Source organism: Osmerus eperlanus, chromosome 13 (genome assembly GCF_963692335.1).
Source record: "Osmerus eperlanus chromosome 13, fOsmEpe2.1, whole genome shotgun sequence".
Lineage (NCBI taxonomy): Eukaryota > Metazoa > Chordata > Actinopteri > Osmeriformes > Osmeridae > Osmerus > Osmerus eperlanus.
Window position 1 is genome coordinate 486380 of NC_085030.1, and position 20545 is coordinate 506924.

The 20545-nt window shown below is 42.6% G+C and overlaps 2 protein-coding genes across 3 annotated transcripts; both read right to left on the reverse strand.

Annotated features, from left to right (window-relative positions):
* Nucleotides 1-1956: 1956 nt before the first annotated feature.
* LOC134032530 (gap junction alpha-3 protein-like) lies at nucleotides 1957-6040 on the reverse strand. Of its 2 annotated transcripts, none has more exons than XM_062476520.1 (2): nucleotides 5675-6040; nucleotides 1957-4280 (listed from the first exon to the last, which is right to left on the reverse strand). In XM_062476520.1, exon 2 carries the CDS (start codon nucleotides 4245-4247, stop codon nucleotides 3141-3143), a length of 1107 nt encoding a protein of 368 aa, XP_062332504.1. In that variant the 5' UTR covers nucleotides 4248-4280; nucleotides 5675-6040; the 3' UTR covers nucleotides 1957-3140. The 2 variants fall into 2 exon arrangements, with proteins under 2 accessions (XP_062332504.1, XP_062332505.1); XM_062476521.1 differs by lacking the exon at nucleotides 5675-6040 and adding an exon at nucleotides 4437-4698.
* An 838-nt stretch (nucleotides 6041-6878) lies between these two features.
* LOC134032802 (uncharacterized) lies at nucleotides 6879-20200 on the reverse strand. The gene is made up of 11 exons (XM_062476868.1): nucleotides 19807-20200; nucleotides 19407-19545; nucleotides 17769-19098; nucleotides 13582-13715; nucleotides 13212-13375; nucleotides 12550-12716; nucleotides 12335-12421; nucleotides 12073-12150; nucleotides 10686-10749; nucleotides 9719-9869; nucleotides 6879-9336 (listed from the first exon to the last, which is right to left on the reverse strand). The coding sequence occupies exons 1-11, from the start codon at nucleotides 19945-19947 to the stop codon at nucleotides 8495-8497; spliced, it is 3297 nt and encodes a 1098-aa protein (XP_062332852.1). The 5' UTR covers nucleotides 19948-20200; the 3' UTR covers nucleotides 6879-8494.
* Between the last annotated feature and the right edge of the window lie 345 nt (nucleotides 20201-20545).

The window sequence follows — 20545 nt, forward strand, 5'->3', positions numbered from 1 at the left end:
TGGAACACAATACAGAGTAAATCATTACTGATCTTTTTAATGTTATGATTTAGCTGTCACACAACCTCACCCCAGAAACATCAAACACTGGACAGGCTGGGAACAGGATATGATCAGCTTTACACTGCATTCCAAATTATGCAAATTATATCTTTCTCTGATTTTCCTAAATAGTCGATTCAAATGACCGTCAGTATAATTTCCAAGTCATCAACCGTTAGGGTATAATTTGAATTTTATTGAACAAACCTCCCAATGATAACAGTATTTTTTTTTAAAATAACTCAAAATGCACTGTTCCAAATTATTATGCACAACAGAGTTTCAAAACATTTTATAGGTTGTAAAGAACTTGAATTTGCAGCATTAGGTCATATTTACTGAAATCAAAATCTATTTCAATCAAAAACATCTTAACAGGGCAAGTTACTTGTTAACATAGGACCCCTTCTTTGATATCACCTTCACAATTCTTGCATCCATTGAACTTGTGAGTTTTTGGAGAGTTTCTGCTTGAATGACTTTGCACAATGTCAGAATAGCTTCCCAGAGCTGCTGTTTTGATGCGAACTGCCATGAGTTTCTCTCCTTTTATGCCCATAGCAGCAGAATAGAGGTATTCTTTGCAGCATTACATGGTGCATTGTCATGCATGAAGATGATTTTGCTACGGAAGGCAGGGTTCTTCTTTTTGTACCATGGAAGAAAGTGGTCAGTCAGAAAATATATATACTTTGCCGATGTATTTTGCACACCTTCAGGGATCCTAAAGGGGCCTACCAGCTCTCTCCCCATAATTCCGGCCCAAAACATAACTCTGCCACCTCCTTGCTAACGTCGCAGCCTTGTTGGGACATGGTGGCAATCCACCAACCATCCACTACTCCATTCAGGGTTGCACAGTGACGGCACTCATCAGTAAACAAGACTGTTTGAAAATTAGTCTTCATGTATTTCTGGGCCCATTGCAGAGCAGTGAGCCCAGTCTGCCCAGTCTGCTTGTGAGCATTGGTTAGGGGTGGCCGAATAGTAGGTTTATACACAACTGCAAGCCTCTGGAGGATCCTACACCTTGAGGTTCGTGGGACTCCAAAGGGACCAGCACCTTCAAACACCTGTTTGCTGCTTTGTAATGGCATTTTAGCCGCTGCTCTCTTAATCCGATGAATTTGTCTAACAGAAACCTTCCTCCTTATGCCTTTATCTGCACAAACCCGTCTGTGCTCTGAATTAGCCACAAATTTCTTCACAGTATGATGATCACGCTTACATTTTTGTGAAATATCTAATGTTTTTATACCTTGTCCAAGGCATTGCACTATTTGACACTTTTCATCATCAGAGAGATCCTTTTTCTTTCCCATATTGCTTGAAACCTGTGGCCTGCTTATTAATGTGGAACGTCCATCTTAAGTAGTTTTCCTTTAATTGGGCTCACCTGGCAAACTAATTATCACAGGTGTCTGAGATTGATTTCAGTGATCCAAAGAGCCCTGAGATACAATACCATACATGAGTTTAATTGAAAAAATACATGTTTATGACACTTAAATCCAATTTGCATATTAATTTGGAACGCAGTGTATATCTGCACCACTGGTGATGTGTGAGGATGTTATACTTTGTGCCACCACCAGAGGGCAGGCTTTCTTCCAAACTGCTGTCACTTGTGTGTCCTCACTGGACCAGACACCTGCTGTGGGCCAGAGACAAAGAAATGGGATAACAAAGTAAGTTTCAGCTCAGTTTTATAAAATAATGAGTGAAATGTTCCAGCTTTTCACTTTTGATTCTGTCACAAAATACAATAACACAAGATCAAATGTGGCATCTAAACATTCCTCTCAACCTCAAGGCCTCTTCTGCCCACTTACCTTACCCTTCCTCCGGCGTTCCTCACTTCCTGGTACTGTTGCGTAAAAGGACTGACATGTGAAATAGAGTCTGGCAGCGATGTACATAACATGTTTATTTCTGTTCAAGCACAGCAGTCTTGTTGTTAACAAAGTGACATGTTAACCGACAGTGATGGACCATATTCCTTTACATGCCTTAACTGTGAACATACAGTACTGACTCAGTCAGAGTGCCCTGACACCTGAAAGGGATGTTGCTGTCAAATTGTTATGGAGTACAAGGGTTCTCAGAATGTCTTGTCTGGATTCAGTTGTTAAACTTTATGAATAATTTTGTTTTCAAACATTTAGTCATTTTAGCAGACACTCTTATCCAGAGCGATTCAAATTCAAATATATTGCCATGGCAGATTCCTTCAGATTCCAAGACCATATTTGTGAGACACACAATGTGTGAATGTGGAGCAATAATGGGGTGCATGCAACCAAATAGGTGACCCCAAAATAGTTCTGGAAGTTATTTAAAACTTTTTGGGATATCTGGTTTTTACACATTAAGACAGCAAGGAAAGACAAAAAACTAGAAAGAAATAATTCACCTATAATAACTTTTTAGGCATGTTTTACCTTTCTGTTGTTAGCTGAGAAATGTATTAATGCGAATGTTCTGCATGATGTTTTAACAGATGGATCTGCTGATGTGTAAATAGGCTAGGAGGTTTAAAATATGCCATGTTAAAAAAGTAACAGAAATGTACCACAGAATTGTATCTAATGAAGATAATACATGTTCAAACCAATATTTTACAGATGTCTTTTGTATGTAACTCATAAAGTGTAAAGTCTGTGTTGATATGGAGTAACAAAGAACATCTGAGCTTGAAAATCTGTGTTCTCCGACCATGAAGTTCTATCTGATGGAATAAATATCATCATATACCTTAATCAAAAATGTGAATAAATACAAAAACAGTACAGTACATTCCACTTATACTTTCAAATGTTCCAATAAAAATAGAGGAAGATTTAAGACGTCAAAGATCCAAGACGTCAAACCCAAAGGAATTGTCCTCGCAAAACCCTATTCGCTGCCACAGATAGCATTTTAGCATTCAACATTATAGTGACAGCTGTCACTCCCATTGGAGACTGAATGAGTCAAAGCTCTACCATTTCCAGTGTGTGTGTGTGTGTGTGTGGAGGGGGTGCTTGTGGTTTGACACCCCAGAATGCTTAAGAGGCAACACTAGACCCCTCGACAGCAACCCTAGACCATCAGCCTTCTCAGATCTTCAGATCATCTATTCTGGTCTTGTTGTTGCTGTGTTTGGCTTGACGGTTGGACTTGACCATGCTGGGTGACCCAGGAGCTGATCCCCCCACACTCCCTGCTCCCCCCTTCTTCCCTTTCAGATCCATATCCTCTGGCTTGCTGCTGCTTCTCTCCACCGCCAGGTTATCCTTGTTCTGCTTGTAGGCAGCCTTGCTGTGGTACGGCTGGTAGGCGGAGTCTGTCTCCTCTGACAGGGGAGAGAGGTTGTAGGAGGGCACCGGGGGGTAAGCAGGCTGCACCGTGTGGTGGTGACTGTGGAAGTAGTCGTCGTAGCTGGGCACGAAAGGCACGGCTGTTTCGCTGGGCTCCTTAGTGATAAACTCAGAGGAGACCTGCATGCGGTGGTACCGGAGGCCCTGTCGACACTTGGTGAAGCCCAGGTGGTACATCTCGATGAGATTGAGGAACAAGGACAGGCTGGCCACTCCTAACATGAAGATGATGAAGATGGTTTTCTCTGTGGGGCGTGAGATGTAGCAGTTCACGGTGTTGGGACAGGGTGAGCGGTCGCAGGTGTAAAGGGGCTTCAGCTGGAAGCCGTAGAGAAGGTACTGTGCCACAATGAAGCCAACCTCGAACAGCGTCTTGAAGATGATGTTGAAGACGTAGGTGCGCAAAAGCTCCCCCTGCAGGCGGACTCTGCCCTTGTCATCCCTGACGAAGGGTTTCCTGCTGCTCTTAACCTCCACGATGAACTGCTGCTTCTCACTGTTCTGCGCCTGCTCTTTCTCCCTCTGCTTCTGCTTCTCCTCCATCCTCACCAGGTGGAGGATGTGGCCCAGGTAGATCAGACTGGGCGTTGAGACGAAGATGATCTGCAGGACCCAAAAGCGCACGTGCGAGATGGGGAACGTGACGTCGTAGCAGACGTTCTCGCAACCGGGCTGCTTGGTGTCGCAGGTGAAGCCTGACTGCTCGTCACCCCAGACCTTCTCGGCTGCGGCGCTGAGGACCAGGATGCGGAAGATGAAAAGGACGGTCAGCCAGACCTTGCCCACAACCGTGGAGTGCTCCTGGGCCTTCTCCAGCAGCTTTCCCAGCAGGTTCCAGTCACCCATGACTGCAGCGGTAGTAATAGATTACACTTGGGGCTTGAAGACAGGAGGGGAAGGAGAAGAGAAGGAGTATGGGGGGAGAGAATTAAAGATCGAGCTTTGGATTTGGAAGATAATACCTGGGGATAGTATTTAATGCAGAACCTAATAAGTATATCTATAAGATATACAACTGAACTATATTTTACTCACAAAAGCTTTGATTATACTGGTCTTCGGAGGCAGGTCTGATGTCCGTTGACTGTGTACTTCACTGACTATAAACGACCGACTGTTTCCCCACACCCCTGAGTCAACCTAGCCCTCGTCAGGTAGTGACCCCTTGCACACAGACTCTTACAGGGTTATTTATACTTTAGGGGGATGTATATTTGGGATGTGCGGACAGGAGCATGGCAGGTTCCGGTCCTTGATAGTAAAGCTAGTGTCCCTTTTGCCAGGAGCTGTGGTAATGTGATCCATGGGAGTGGAATAGAATCCAGTTCTGACACTGTGCAAGTAGGAATTAGAAATGCGTCAGTTATGACAGGAGCTAAAACTGCTCTAACACATCACCTTTGACAGATATTCCTCCTGACTTGTGTACTGTAAGGAGTAACAGCAGGAATGTTCTTTTGTCGAGACGTGTAAGACTGAAGTTGAGAAATTAAGATATTATTATTGCACTGTTGAATTGTTTTTGTTTACCATTGATTAAATTAGCTAGCTACTATAATGAAGATGTTATTGATGTACTGTAGTATTCTTTATTGTTCATTGTGCCTGGTAGCTGAGATGTGTTTACTTTGCCAAAATGGATAGCAAATACAAATCATTCCTTGACCCAACTATGGAAATACTATTAGAACAATGCACTTCTGGTCCTTGATCTACTGCTGTACTTTCTACATGCACTGTTTGTCCGTTGCTTTAGATAAAAATGTCTGCTTAGTGAATAAAAGGTTGATATAAATAAAAAATGCACTTTAAAGTGCAGACATTTGCTTACGTATGTGTGATGGAGGTTCACAGGTTCATTTGAATACAAACTGCTATTTACTCCAGGTATGTGATCTCAGTGATTCAAATAGGTTTTGTCCATCACAATAGAATGTACAATATATTTATCTGTTTTTACTCTTTACCTTCAATTGCAGCAGTAGTCTCCAGCAACAGAAAGTAATTTTGTGTCAGTCATTTGTGTCTCTACAAAAAAGATTTTTTTTCCACAATCCAATCTATTCCAACAATCACAAAAACCTAACTTCAGATTAACCAATAGACCAGCATAAACAACATGACAATCCTGATGACATCAACTGCTTAGAGTATCCAACTTACACCAGTTCACTTCCAGACTCCGTCGGTTTCACCATTGGATCAACCTGCCTCCTTGATCCCTACACCGGACGACAGTTACAAAAAGCATCAGAAACAACGATTCCACCCACCTTGTCAGCTCACACATTTCCAGCAGCGAAGCTCATCAAGTCTTTGTGGCTCCATGTGGTCCCCTCCCTCGAAGGCCTCAGCCACAGGCCTCTTTAGCTCGCTCTCCGGCCCGCAGCAATGCCCTTGAATGGACAGGAAATCTGGACCTCTGCAGGCCACAACAACTCTGTTCCACACGGCCGCACTGTGTCGTGCAGTGCCCTTTCTATGTGGGTATGTTTAGGGCTATCCTGAGGTCTTCTCCTGGACTGTTCACTCCTGACCTCCTGCTGTTGCTGCTGCGGCTATGAGACACACTCACGGCCAAGTCCAGCTCCCCTCCCTCCTACCGCCCACTTCACCTACCCTCCGGGGTTAAATTTGGCAACTGGCACACTCTAATGTAAACTGTTAGAGCTGTCTGACTTGCTTGTTACTGAGAGTGACAGGGCAGTTGGCCAGTAAGGTAATCGACCAAGGCGGTCTTGTCACAAGTGTTGCTCCAGAGCTAAATATAGGTGGGGTGGATCTCTCCTATCGCAGAGGGCACCTCTTGGAGAGTAGCAGCAATTTGTGTCTGGAGTCACCAATGACAGGCTCAGAATACAAAAACTCTGTCAGTAGCTAAATGATTAGGGTTGGAATTATTACAGTAAGAAATGAAGTTATAAAACCCCCCACAAAAGATCTATTATAACCTCATACAGTATAGCTAGTACAAAATCTATTGATAGATCGGTCTGCCTGCCTGCTTGTCTGCCTGTCTGTCAAGAAGATGTGCATATAACTTTGTGTGTATATAGTCTTCTTCTTATAACCCCAAAACATTATAAAGCACAATGCTACACACATTACACAAATGTAGGTTATAACAGAGATATGTAGGTTGTAACAAATAAAGAAGGAGCTCATAAAAGACTGTAGGGGGTTTCAACAAATACTTAATACTTCTGTCAAAATACTGTAATCACTTTTCTTGCAGCAAAATCAGAGGCGTCTTTATAATTATGTTTCTGTAACAGAGCACTGGACAAATATATAACAATTTATTTACATCAATAGAGAACTTCAACAGTCCCTTTTCTTGGCTTATGGCTGCCCGAAATGTATAAGAAATAGTCAAAGTGTTGATGTAACCTGTCTATGGAGGTCACAGCAGCTAATTAGGAGGTCTTAACAATATGTTTAAGAAGTAGTTTGTCTACACATCTCAAATCATTCAAATGTAAATTATTATTGATTTTATTTCTTGATATACAACAATTTACATACAGTATATACAACTCTGTTCCCATTAGATTTGAACTGGATTGTTTACTTGATATCTACAGAAAAACGTTCTATTTCCCTCAAACAACAAAATGGCACATTAGTCGGACTTGTAAACTTGCAAATCAGTCCTACAACCATGAGCATTAGGCATCCATGATTACAATGTTAGTGAAAATCAAAGAATGATAGATGACTCAAAGGATAGGAAAGTTGGGATGGTACAGTATAACAAGGTTTAGAAGAGTTAAATACTCGACATATTATTACAATTCTATATATAGTATATTCTATAAATACTAAATATTTCCAGGAAGATCATCATTGGAATACCAGTTCTGATAAATCACTCTGACAATGACTGTGTATTTAGAATTCTTGTCACATTTATGGTTCGCGATTTTTAAAATCATTATCAAGTAAATTAAAGTTAATTGAAAGAGATAAACAAATGTAAGCAGATAGATACCTAGGTGCAATAACAAGCCCTCAGTTTACTAATAGGATATGGAGCTTTCACTGCAACTCATTCTTGTGCCTGCTACACAAAAGCAGCCAGTATGGAAATGTTAGAATGAATCCTCCCTCTAAACTTGCCTATTCATAGGTTGGCATCATGCAGATGCCTCTTTAACAAAGCCACCATTTTAAGGTGCTGAAATAGTGCCGGGCCATGCCCCAGAAGAATGACAAGTTCAAAAGCAGTTCAGTAACATTCCTGTTGTGAGAGATCCAGATATCTTTGATCTTGAAGATTTGGATATGAACCACCAGAACTGAGACCCAACTTCCACAAAAAAGCTTTGAATATTTAAACTGATGAAATGTTAGCATTTGTTATTCTACACAGTGTAATCTAGGTGTCAATAGTCCTTGTTGGTATAGCCAGTTGGGATTGAACCCCATTCTCTCAGATGGCAAATGAAAGGGTCTGCCATTAGTCAACAAGCTACATCGTTTTTCCACAAGAAAGTGATTCTAAACCAACTCTCAAAAAACATGTTCAAGTGCTTCAAGTTTCCAGGTTGTGCTGACCTCCATATTTTGTAAACTGCACTTAGGTCTAACTCTATTGCTGTATGAACATCCAACAAGTCATTTAATATTAGTTAAGCAACCCATAAAGTAATGAAGGAATTGATGTACAGTTTTCTTCAAACCAATGACTAAATTAGGTTATACAATGGTTTCCTTGCACAGCACATCATGCTCCTGCAAGTCACTTGGTCAAACAAATGCTGCTCTATCCTATGGGCTTGGTTTCAGTTCCACCCCCAACTGGAGACGATTTTGAGACTTTTTGAAGTCCCTTGGAAAAATGTTCCTCCTCATTCCTATCCAGCATTAAAAGTTTAAAAGGATATCTCACTTTCCGAATCCTACACCTGGATCCCATTTTCAGACCTGTTACCTGCAACAGTCAGTAGAATGAATGGATGAATTAATGAATGGACGAATGGATGTAATAACAGATATGTAGCTGTAACCATGTTGCCAATGATGTCTTGGACTCTGAGTGGGTTACTGATCGTTATTTGGAAGCAATGAAAAGGGTATGGAGGGATAGTGTTTCAGAAAGCAGAACACCTCTCACCCTTCTCCACAGGGGTCTTTCTGGTCACATTGAACTTAGCCTTGAGAGAATGGTCCGCTATCAGCTGATTAATCTCATTCTGTTTATAGGATGACAGCTTCTGGGTGATCCAGGCTACTTTACTCTCCTCGTCTGAGCCATGGCAGCATCGCATGCAAGCTCGACCAATCAGATAGGCCACCTCTGCCAGGTTTAGGAGCACGCACACCCCAGACACAGACAGCATGAATACAGTGAATATGGTCTTCTCCGTGGGCCTGGAGACAAAGCAATCCACCGTGTTTGGGCACGGGAACGAGTCACACTTCACCAGGCGCACCATCTTAAAGTCGGGGTAAATCAGGTAGAAGATGTAGAGGAAGGTCACCTCAAAGCCGATTCGGAAGATGATGCTGATCATGTAGGTCCACCAGAGAGCTCCGATGATCTGGAACTTCTTGCTCTTGATGTGCTCCAGGTCTTTGGGGCTGCCTCTGCCCGTCCTCCTCAGGATCTTTTTGTCAATGTGACGCCGGTGGGCCACATGCATGGCCACCAGCAGGGCCGGGGTGGACACCAGGATGAGCTGCAGAGCCCACAGGCGGATGTGCGAGATGGGGAAAAACTGGTCGTAGCAGACACTGTTGCAGCCAGGCTGCTGGGTGTTGCACGTGAACCCGGACTTCTCGTCACCCCAAACGCTTTCAGCCGCCACCACCAGGACCAGAATGCGAAAGATAAAGATCACGGAGAGCCAAATGCGGCCGATGCCAGTGGAATACCTGTTTACGCCGCTGATCACAGCATAAAAGGACCCCCAGTTCATTTTGGATTCCAGGTCTGGAAGGTTACAAATCAAATGAAACAAAAAGTCAAGGCTCAAGCTAGCACACATGATGGAAACAATTCCAATCCTCACAGTATTAGGAGAGTATGCATTTAATATTCATAATTTTAAATGAAGAAACCCGTGTGATTAATAAGTATCAATAAAGATGAAATTCTATCAAATCCACAATGCATTATTCTCTCAGCGACAAGATCAAATAAACAGCAATCACTTTATAGGTGGTCGTCAAACCTACACCTCCTGTATTCCGTAAACACACAACCTCAACTACATCTCAAAAATGCAATCCTGTAACCCACAGGTATAATGCAGTAATAACACAGTTATAACACAGCTTCAATGGTTTTAATGCATTTTGTTGTGCCAGTTTACCGGGCTCATCCGGGGGTGCGAGGGGCAGGACCAGGTCCACAAACGAACACCATGAGGTGTAGTCCGGACATGGAGCCAGGTCGATCAGAACGCTACGCCAGACAAGAGCCGCTACATCACCCAGCCGTGCTTTAAGAGGCCGAAGGATGGCCTACCAAGCACGTCACGGGACATACGGTAGCGAAGCCAATGGCGAAACATTTAGCCGAACCACGTGATTGGTTCGCCAAGTATTAATAGAGTACTCCCAAGTTGACCTGGGATCCAGTCCCAGACAGACAGACACTCAGCAACACACAGACTTTCCCAGCAATGGCTCAAGACATGCATCTCATTAGGACCTTTTAGGATTGATAACAGACTTAAAACTTCTATTGTCCTATATGAAGACTGGTAGCTTGATGCTCCTAGATATTGCCTGAATGACAACAAAAGTACATCCAGCTACAAGAAGTTATTGTACAGCTGTTTTATCCCAAAAACAAGTATGGTCTTTGATATAACTTGTCAGTAAGGTAGCACATCCCTAGGGAGATCACAACTACCAGTTCCCCTTCTCTGCTCCTCGCCAACACAAGTTACCCACAATCATTCACTTTTTAGAATAAGATGCATCATTTAGATTACCTTCAGCTGTGGTGGTACACAAACTGTGTACGAATGTGTAGTAAATAATAACTTATAAAAAGTTTGAATCAAACCAAAGGCCGAAGGCAACTGGGTTTGAGAATACCGTGCGTTGGTAAAATGCTAATCATTCCACCGCCACTAGCCACTACCCTGCACTGGGGCAGTCATACGCGCTTATATAAACAATTTACATACAATGGCCGCCTTTATTGAGCTCCAACAAGACTCTTTAGAATTCACAGATCAAACGCCTCGATTTCCTCCTACCCTGAGCTGAAGAAAGAATCTGTGTGGACACAATAGGTCTCAGCTCTGCACCAAAGCAACATGATTGTGCTGTATTGTTCTTGGTAGGGCACTGGGCAGGGAAGTGGAGTGTGGTTTTGATGTGGGACAGAGGGCTGGAGAGAAAGAAAGAGATCCAGGGAGAGAGAAGTAGTGAGATGTTTGTGGAATCATTCAACAAATATATTATCTTCTTGGGGATCAAATGTGAATCGTACCAGCTGGACAAAATCATTCAAGACAATCCCATATCCAGTTACACAGCAGATATGTAATCCGACAGGGTTTTTTAAATCCTCAAAAACCTAGAGGATCTATATTTATAAAAAGAAGAACATTAGTCTTCCTTGCACAATCAAACGTAGTGTAAGAATGTGGCTAGGGGTGGGTGGTGGAGGTATTGGGGGAAGAGAGGGTCCGGTTCCTGGGTGAGCAGTAGTAAGACAGACCTGACATCCTACTGAACCACCCAGGCTCAGTCATGGGGGGGGCATTTTTCACATAGATTATTCTGGACATGACGTGCATCATCACAGAAAGAGGGACTTGACCTGTGAGCCTTGTGACCTCACTCATGCGTCAGCTGCTGTCACAGATCCTCCCAGTCCGCTCCTCTGTAAGAGAACTCCAGTTTATTCAGACTCAAACTCCCCCGTTTGTCTGGGAAGACAAGCGGTTTACAGTATGGTAGGGAAGCAGCTGGGAGAATAGTAGACTTTTCTGTGGTGCTAGAGTGTGGTGCAGCTGGAGCAGAGTTCAGCTCTCTGTGGTGATTGTCAGTGTTATCAGATGACCTCCAGTCACTAGCTACTGTACTGAGACTGTGTCCGCACTTCTGGCCTGGCTAGGGGAGGACATGGGTAGCCATCTCATTGAATGAAGTAGTCACAAGTGTTTCATGCTTAGTCTAGTTCCTTTCAGCACTTCATTTTGTCATAAATTACAGCTTATTTGCGAAGAACAAAAAGTCGGCTTGGGTATGATTTTCATTTATGCTTGCTAGGACCAAATATTGCAAATCAAAACAAAGGATACGTTCCAGTTGCAATTTGTGTCTTTATTACGAAATAAACTTATTTAGATTAATTCGGTCAACATATGCAAGGTGATTTACAACTCAATCCTACAAAACATGCCTACTTTTGTATCTAGCTGGATAGACATCGTATAGATATATAAACTAAGAACAAATGGAAAACCTAAACTGAAGACAAACTTGCATATATATATATATATATATGCCTGCAGACCAACTGTCTTCAAAAACCATTGCTAAATAAAACAATATCTAATATGTATCGTCAAGGAATGAAGATAAATCAAGAGGATATCACAAAGCAGGAAGTTTCCCAGTTCCCAGATCAATTAATGGATAATTGAGTCCAGGCCAGTGGAATATCTGATGGGATTTGTCATTTGCGTGAAATAATTTCCAGAGCTATTTGTGGTGTTGAGTATAACAGGAGATGAGGTACATCCCCCAGGCTGCTTCTCGTTTCCTTGTCTGCTCTTGAGCACTACCTTCAACACACCAGCAGACAGGCACACACACACTTTCAGATCACTGTTTTAAATGCATCATTAGCCTGATGGCTATAACAACTCTGCCCTCTAGAGGATATTAAACCCATTCAAACAAGGGAAAACTGAATCAGCAGAACTGTAATTAAAGTATATGATTGTGTGTGTATGTGATGCCACCTACTTCTCTTGATGCCCACGTTCCTCAGCTTATCATGCTTGGCGTGTCCATTCTGAGCCAATCTCAGTGACAAGGAGGCCCCTCTCCTATAAAAACACACAAGGGGGGCACACATTAACTAGTCTCCCCCTAATTACAAGTCTGGGGAGATATTAACAGGCATCCTTGCATTTCTACATATATAGTGTATGTGTGTGTGAGGGCAGGGTACAACCTCATGGCCCCAATCTTCCCCCTCTCCATGAAGAGCTCCACAAGGACCTTGGCACCTTCCCCATCTCCCTGAATGTAAAGCCTGGCGAACAGGGTCCTGTTCTCCACCATGTCCCTGAACCAACCCACCGCCACCTGGGACCAGGCAGAGCCGTCCGCTGGGGACACCTGGAGGAAGTGGGGGTAGAGAAGGAAAGAGGGGGATGTTGAGGAGCGGAGCGAGAACATGCCAGAACTGTTGATTATCGTCCATATCTTATCCGTCTCCTAACGGCCATTCTGGCTCAGAAAATACTTAATTCTTTCATCAAACTTTACAGAGAACAGACTGTGACTGATCAGATGGAAATTAGATTAAAATATCCAGGTTGGTTTCACTCTATTTTTAAGCAGAGCAGGAAGGACAAGGCTTTGGGTTTTAAGGTACAGTTGAAGGAGACAGATTGAAGTGTTCTTCAAAGTAAGACTACAAAATAAATCAGTTTGAAAATAAACAAGGACTACAGAACTTTCAATAAATGTCAAACTAGCCCAAGCATCTAAATCCATGTTTCATGGAATAATAAGCATTCGCACCAAGCACTCAAGACGAGACAAATATTTTGCACATAGTTTTACGTCAAAGCATGACCACTCAAAGGAAATGGATGGAAAGCCTCTTACTTTGGCCAGAGCAACCTGGACAGCCTGAACGGGAAGTGAGGTCATATCTGGATGGAGCTCCTTAATGTCCCAGAGGGACAAACAGGAAGAGTCCCCGTAGTCCAGCCTCCTCACCTCCACCTGGATGCTGCTGGAGGTTCTGTCACAGTCTTCTGGGTTGTTCTCTGGGGGGGGGGGATATAGACAAAGAGGGATTCAGTTGAGGGGGTTAAAAATGAGTGAGAAAGAAAATGAGGGAGAACGAAAGAGAGGACAGTTATAGAGCAGCTTGGTAGCTTTGATAGCAGAAAAGCCTGTTCCATACCACCTGTAGCCAGTAAATATCTTGTGACGTTCTGCCCTCTAGTGGTCGGCCTGAAAGCATACTCACCTCCACACATGCCACAGATCTTGGTGACCTGGGCTCTGCACCACATCTCCTGTGAGGGGAACCAGCTCATCACATAGCTCCCAATATCTGGGATGCTCCGCAGCTCTGCCAATGAACGACTGTCCTTCAGACTGCTGTATGACACAGAAGACAAAGGAAACAGGGAGAGGGGACCAGGAAGAAGGAACACCACGAATGAGTAGCAGAAGTGTTCTGAAGTGGAAACACTCTGTGGGAATTAGGTGTTTTTCTGTATGTATTCCCTGTTGTAGGCACTACTTTTGCCTTGTTATAAGCAGATAGTAATGCTTATATTTCTGCAGAGAAATCAAATTATTACATAAATTCTTACTAGAATGCTCCATGGGTAGGACAATTAATGTATGTGTGAAAGGATTCACTGTGCATGCCATGAATTCCAATTCTACTGAATCACCATTAGGTGGGGATGTTTGGGGATGTTTGGGGATGTTTGGGGATGTTTGGGGATGTTTGGGGATGTTTGGGGATGTTTGGGGATGTTTGGGGATGTTTCCACCAGAACGTGCAGCTCGCTCTCAAAGCTTTCCCATATACATTTTCCAACTTAATAAAAGCTATTTATTGTAAAAGCCGTCAACAACATTTGCCTTTTGAGTTTATGTACAATAAAAACATCTTGCTAATGATAACTCCACAAAACAAACATTTCATCTTTTTACAACTCAACCAAAGAAACAACTGGGGTCTCATTTATAAAACTGTGTGTAGGATTCTTACTAAAAGTGTACGTACGCCCAAAAGCCTAAAATGGCGTACGCACACAAAAATTCAGATTTATAAAACCGTCCGTACGCACACCTGTACGCAATGTTCCCTTTATAAATCACAGATTACCCACAAGTGTGCGTACGTGAATCAGCATTGTACCCCGCCCTGAACACGCCCATTTTTAACCATAAATAGTCAATGCAAAGCACCTCATGAATGCTAATCTAGAATCTCATCATGTATGGAAGCAAATCGTTACCAAAATTCAAATGCAAATGCATTTCTGGAAATGCATTTGCATTTTAAGAATGTGGCTGCATTATTTGACTCAAATAAAATTAGTAATCAATCATCCTATTTGCATTTTAATTTTCTTCTTCAAGAGTGCTCAATCTTTCACTTAATTAAAATGAAAAAGAAATAGACATTTGAGATTTAATTTTCAAAACATGCAGCAGCAAATAGATACCAAAATTCAATTTGAAATGTAAAATTTGAAAATTAATAATAATAATTTATAATAATTAATTAATAATTTCCAGAAATGCATTTTCATTTTCAAGAACGTGGCTGAAAAATCGTGACCACAATTCAAATTCAAATGCATTTGCAGAAATGCAAAATGAACGAAAAAGCATTCTGAGCGGCGCAGCAGAGTGACGTCAGTAGCCGCTCTTCTTCAGCTCCCTGCTGACCGAGCTACCCATCTTGTTCGGTAGGGGGCGGTGTGCACATCTGCATTGCATTACATTGCAAATGTGCCGGAAAATTGATTGAATTGCCGGGTCTTTAGAGGAAGTATCACAGACTGAGCAACTTGATGTCAAACAATGACTAAGACAGTGGCAGAGCTACTATTAATGTGTAAATCTGTGACGGCAGAGTATGCAGCCAAGCTCTCTATGACTTGTTCTACTCGGTCACGGGCATCAGACTCAGATATATTATTAGATTCTACCTGCTCAGCTAATTCAAACAGTGTTTGCACAATTTGAGGGAGCGCCATGATCTGTGATGCGTCCTCTAAAGCAGCGGTCCCCAACCTTTTTTGCGCCACAGACCGCTTTCATGTAAGACATATTTTCACGGACCGGCAGGGACGGGCTGGGAGGAAAGAGGCCCTGGACAGCTGCGCTGCTAATGCATGCACATTCTGGGTTTGATGTGATCCTAGTTAGTGACTTCCACACCTAATGCGCGAGAAAAATAGTTTCGCTGATTTGAGCGAAAAATAGTTTTTGGAGTTTTATGTAAAATAAACAGCCGTTTTTTCAATTGACAAAACCATGTCTAGTGTGATGTATTTTTGTCTCAATTTTTCAGCCCCATCTTTAAGTTTCTTAGCCTGGTTTTCCATCGTTATATTGTTAGCTAGCTTTCGATGTGTCAGTCCCACTGTTGTGTGTGACTATAAACTAGTTTATAGTCTCAAACAGGCTTCATTGAGTGGTAACTATCACTTGTCATGTGTCGAGGAAGAGACGCGCATGATACCGCTCAATAAAGCCCACAAACTTGCTAAAAAATGAGTAAACACACGTCTTTGCAGAGCTTTTTTTGCTCAGGGAAAAGGCCCGCGGAGAAGGAGAGAATCAGGTAATTTTTCAGAATAAAACGTCTTTCAGACTCTGATAATCAATTAAAAGTAAATCATTTTATTAATTCTTTTTTGTGCAGCCCGGTACGAAATGACCCGGTACCGGTACCGGTCCGCGGACCGGTGGGCACCGGTTGGGGAACGCTGCCCTAAAGACCCGTCAATTCAATCAATTTCCCGGCACATTTGCAATGTAATGCAATGCAGATGTGCACACCGCCCCCTACCGAACAAGATGGGTAGCTCGGTCAGCAGGGAGCTGAAGAAGAGCGGCTACTGACGTCACTCTGCTGCGCCGCTCAGAATGCTTTTTCGTTCATTTTGCATTTCTGCAAATGCATTTGAATTTGAATTGTGGTCACGATTTTGCAGCCACGTTCTTAAAATGAAAATGCATTTCTGGAAATGTATTTGAATTTGAATTGTGGTCACGATTTTGCAGCCACGTTCTTAAAATGAAAATGCATGTCTGGAAATGCATTTGAATTTGAATTGTGGTCACGATTTTTCAGCCACGTTCTTGAAAATGAAAATGCATTTCTGGAAATGCATTTGAATTTGAATTGTGGTCACAATTTTGCAGCCACGTTCTTAAAATGAAAATGCATTTCTGGAAATGCATTTTAATTTTCAAATTTTACATTTCAAATTGAATTTTGGTATCTATTTGCTGGGGCATGTTTTGAAAATTAAATCTCAAATGTCTATTTCTTTTTCATTTTAATTAAGTGAAAGATTGAGCACTCTTGAAGAAGAAAATTAAAATGCAAATAGGATGATTGATTACTAATTTCATTTATGAGTCAAATAATGCAGCCACATTCTTAAAATGCAAATGCATTTCTGGAAATGCATTTGCATTTGAATTTTGGTAACGATTTGCTTCCATAATCATGACCCTGGCATGCGATTGTTCTTTACGGTGAATCATAGCGCATGACAACTTCTCAGACACTGTTAGCCTATTGGTGGAGCCCGAAAACTCTGAAATTTGGTGGCCGGTAGTCAACTGTGCCAGTGATACCGCGAGTTGAGATACAATTTGAAAACAAGAGTTTTGTTATGAACAGTAATCTATTAAAGCCTGGACTGATAACGATGACGTGGAGTGTTGAGATTGCGCAGGAGCTTAACGACTGTATTTCCAGTTTTTGACATATGATGATATATGCACAGTATTAAATAAATATATGTAGTTATACACTGTATTCTGCAGTTATTTAAAAGGTAGGATATGTGATGTTATCTGCATTCCATGCAGTCGGGCATTTCCCCCTCCTGCACTCCGGTAGTGGACAATATGATGGTGAGACAGCGCTGAATTTTTATTTAAAATTTGACAAGGTGTACAAATTTGTACAAGGTGTTTATGGAACAATTATCACTCAGTACAAACGCAAATAACACTGCTGGATTTAATCTTCATGATAATGATGAAATCGAGTGAAAAAAACGTGTGTGAGGAAAACAAAATATATAAATATTACGAGTAATCGTTCTTCCCACATTTACTTTCTGCAGTCTGACTACAGTACGGTCATCTGCGTCGCCGATTCCAACTGTTTCCAAAATGTGCGTAGGCCTACGGGAGGGTCAGAGTTTGCGTGGAGGACCGCACATTCTCTTATAAATCACAACCTTTGCGTGGAAAGTGGCGTACGCACATTTTCAGCCCCGTTTTGTGCGTACGCAAGCTTTATAAATGAGGCCCCTGGTCTTAAGTAATGACCGAACAGATGGTCAAATGACATTTGGCAAACAACATTTAATTGTGCATCTTAAAAGACATACACACAAACATAATCTGGCGAGATGCTGGACGTCATGTTAGGAAACTTACTTTGTGTGGAGGGCTTGAAGCTGCAGGGAGGCATCTGAATGCTGGATGTAGAAGCACCCAGGGCTGACCATGTGACTAACCACCACCGCCATCTCCTCAAACTTCCGTACCTGAAACTTTGGAATGATCGTTTGGCTAGACTTTGGAATGCTGAGGTGGTTAAGTTCTGGACCTCTGAAGAGGTTGACGGAAGATGAGACAGAGCACTTCTGGAAGCTCTCGAGATCTCTGCTGACCTCCAGCCTCGGGTTGGCCTCTTCAGTCTGGAGCTGGCTGGGGGTCAGGATAGCGTTTGTGGTCCTCTCCACGTGATTTTCAGTACAGGAGATTTGAAGAACGCCTTCTTTCTCTAAGGCGCTACTCTGAGAGGTAGCGTGTCTGACGTCAGTGAAGATGTCTCCCACGTCCCAGAGCTCGGTTTTGGTTGCGATCATGCAGGTGTAGGTCAGAGAACCTCCAGACTCCACTCTCTTCACGGTGAAGACTGGGTAGTGTGTGTCCACCTCTGGGAACGACTGCTTCCTCAACAGGACTTGTGACGCTGCCACTCCTGGCTCCTCCATCTTAGCCTCTCTGGTCTGGTGCTTCATCCCCCCATCCACAAGGGGCTCTGTGGCAGCGGCTTCAGTTCGGCAGAGACTAGAGGTGTTCTGAAAGTATTCACTCCATTCATAGGTGACCTCCATAACATGCTTGTTCTTGGCGTTGGATCGCAGGAAGTGGACAAGCTGGGAGGAAGTCTGCTTCTGGTGCAGCACAAATACGTTGTTCTCCATCCCCTGGCCAGTGAGCACTGAGGGTACTGGTGTGTTGTTAGGGCTACAGACACCTGCATGTTGATAGTTATTTGGCAGTGGTGGGGATGATGATGACTTCAGAATATTGACCTGCGGAGTCGGTGCTGGCTGAAGCGCTACACTTGGTTTAACCCCAATCTGCTGTACTTCTGTCGTTTTCTTCATGCGAACAACGTTCTGTGCTTTGTCATGCTTCCTTGCAATCTCAAAGGTTAAGACTGGTGCCTCAAAGGTTAAGACTGGTGCCTCAAAGACTGTGCTGTGCTGGGTGGTAGAGACCGTGCAGTGTGTGAATGCATCCTTCGGGAGCAGACTATCAGCCTGGGAGGTAAAGAAGAGCTGGAGCTGGTGGAGGGACAGGGTAGCTCCCAGAAGCTGGACTGCCCCTGTGATAGAACCTGCCATCAGGACATTCTGGAGCATGGGGCCGAACTTCAGTACATCCGGCACCTGGATGCCCCTTTCCCTGGACAGTTCTACCTGGTTGGGAAGTAGGTTTCCCTTTAAAGGGGCTTTAGCGATGCATTGTAGATCTGTTGGTGCACATTTTTGGGATGTTTATTGAATATACAATGGAAAACAGTGGAAATCACTTACTAACAATATCAGAACCATAGCATTCACTTACTATGGACATACAGTACCAGTCAAAAGTTTGGACACTTATTAACAATATCAGAACCATAGCATTCACTTACTATGGACATACAGTACCAGTCAAAAGTTTGGGCACATTTCATGGGAAAATGTGTCCACATTTTTGACTGGTACTGTATGTGAAGTCCTCTGTATTGCTGTATTGTATTACACGGCTATAAAAATACAAATACATTTGTCTTACCAGATGTGAGGTTTTTAAATGTAGCAGAAAGTTGTTGGATTACATGACATTTGGCACACAGAACTTTCAGAAGGTCGCAGCAATCCCGAAGATTGGTTGGCTGCTGCTTAATTAGACAATCTTGTACCTCCACAAAGGCCTTTGAAAAAGAAAAAAACGAGTTTGAGTTAGCCATGCGCCATTTGAGAATAATACAGCTAATCGATTTTAGATAACAGTCTACATTGTAAAATGGCATTTATCTGACAAGATTACTAGCTCATTCTGAATGCAGGGGCATAGTAATGATGCACTCCAACAACTGATTTAACGCATAGCTAGCTTCTACACGTTAATTGAGATAGCTCTCATTATACGCCTTGGCATGACAGTAGCTCGCTAACTTTTTTGCCATCTTTACCCGTTCCGTGAAATGTTTTATATCTCGATCCAGTGCGTTCCTGGTGTTCTCCAATACTAACAGGTTATACATGAGACATCTTTTGGCGATATTAAGTAGGTCAGGTGGTGGTGGTAATTGTTGTAGCATTTGTCCAGGCATGGTCAGGCTAAGTTGTAGTGCTTTGACTTGCTGGATTGACCGACTGCACTTGTCGTTTGGTTGGCGGAGTTGTCCCTTTTTTCTGACGTCTTTTTAGAGGGTTCTGCGACTGAGGTGCATTTTGGCTTTATGCACAGTGGTAAATGGTTGTTTGGGGATTTTTATGAAACTCGATGTAAATGGATCCGTAAAAGGATGCATACAAAGAGAACTGAAATTAATAGTCTGATATACTAGCACTGCGTAGGCCTACGTTAACATGCCTACTTGTGTTTATGAACAAGCTTGTCAACATCCGGTCAACTTCCATATTTTACAAACGCTAAACTCAATTTAATAACTCAATTTAATCATTTGTGAATCAGACTCATGTTCAGACTAATAGCAAAGGCAGAAAAAAACACATACAAATATAAATTACACAGACTGTTGTATGCACTGAGAGTGTGGAGAGCGTCATGTATGGAGTCAAATTATGGTCAATAATATTTTGCATTCATAGAAATAGTTTTGCATCCGTATAAATAGTTTTGCATCAGTAGAAAAAGATTTGCATCCGCAGGAATAGTTTTGGATCTGCAAAAAAGTTTTACATTTG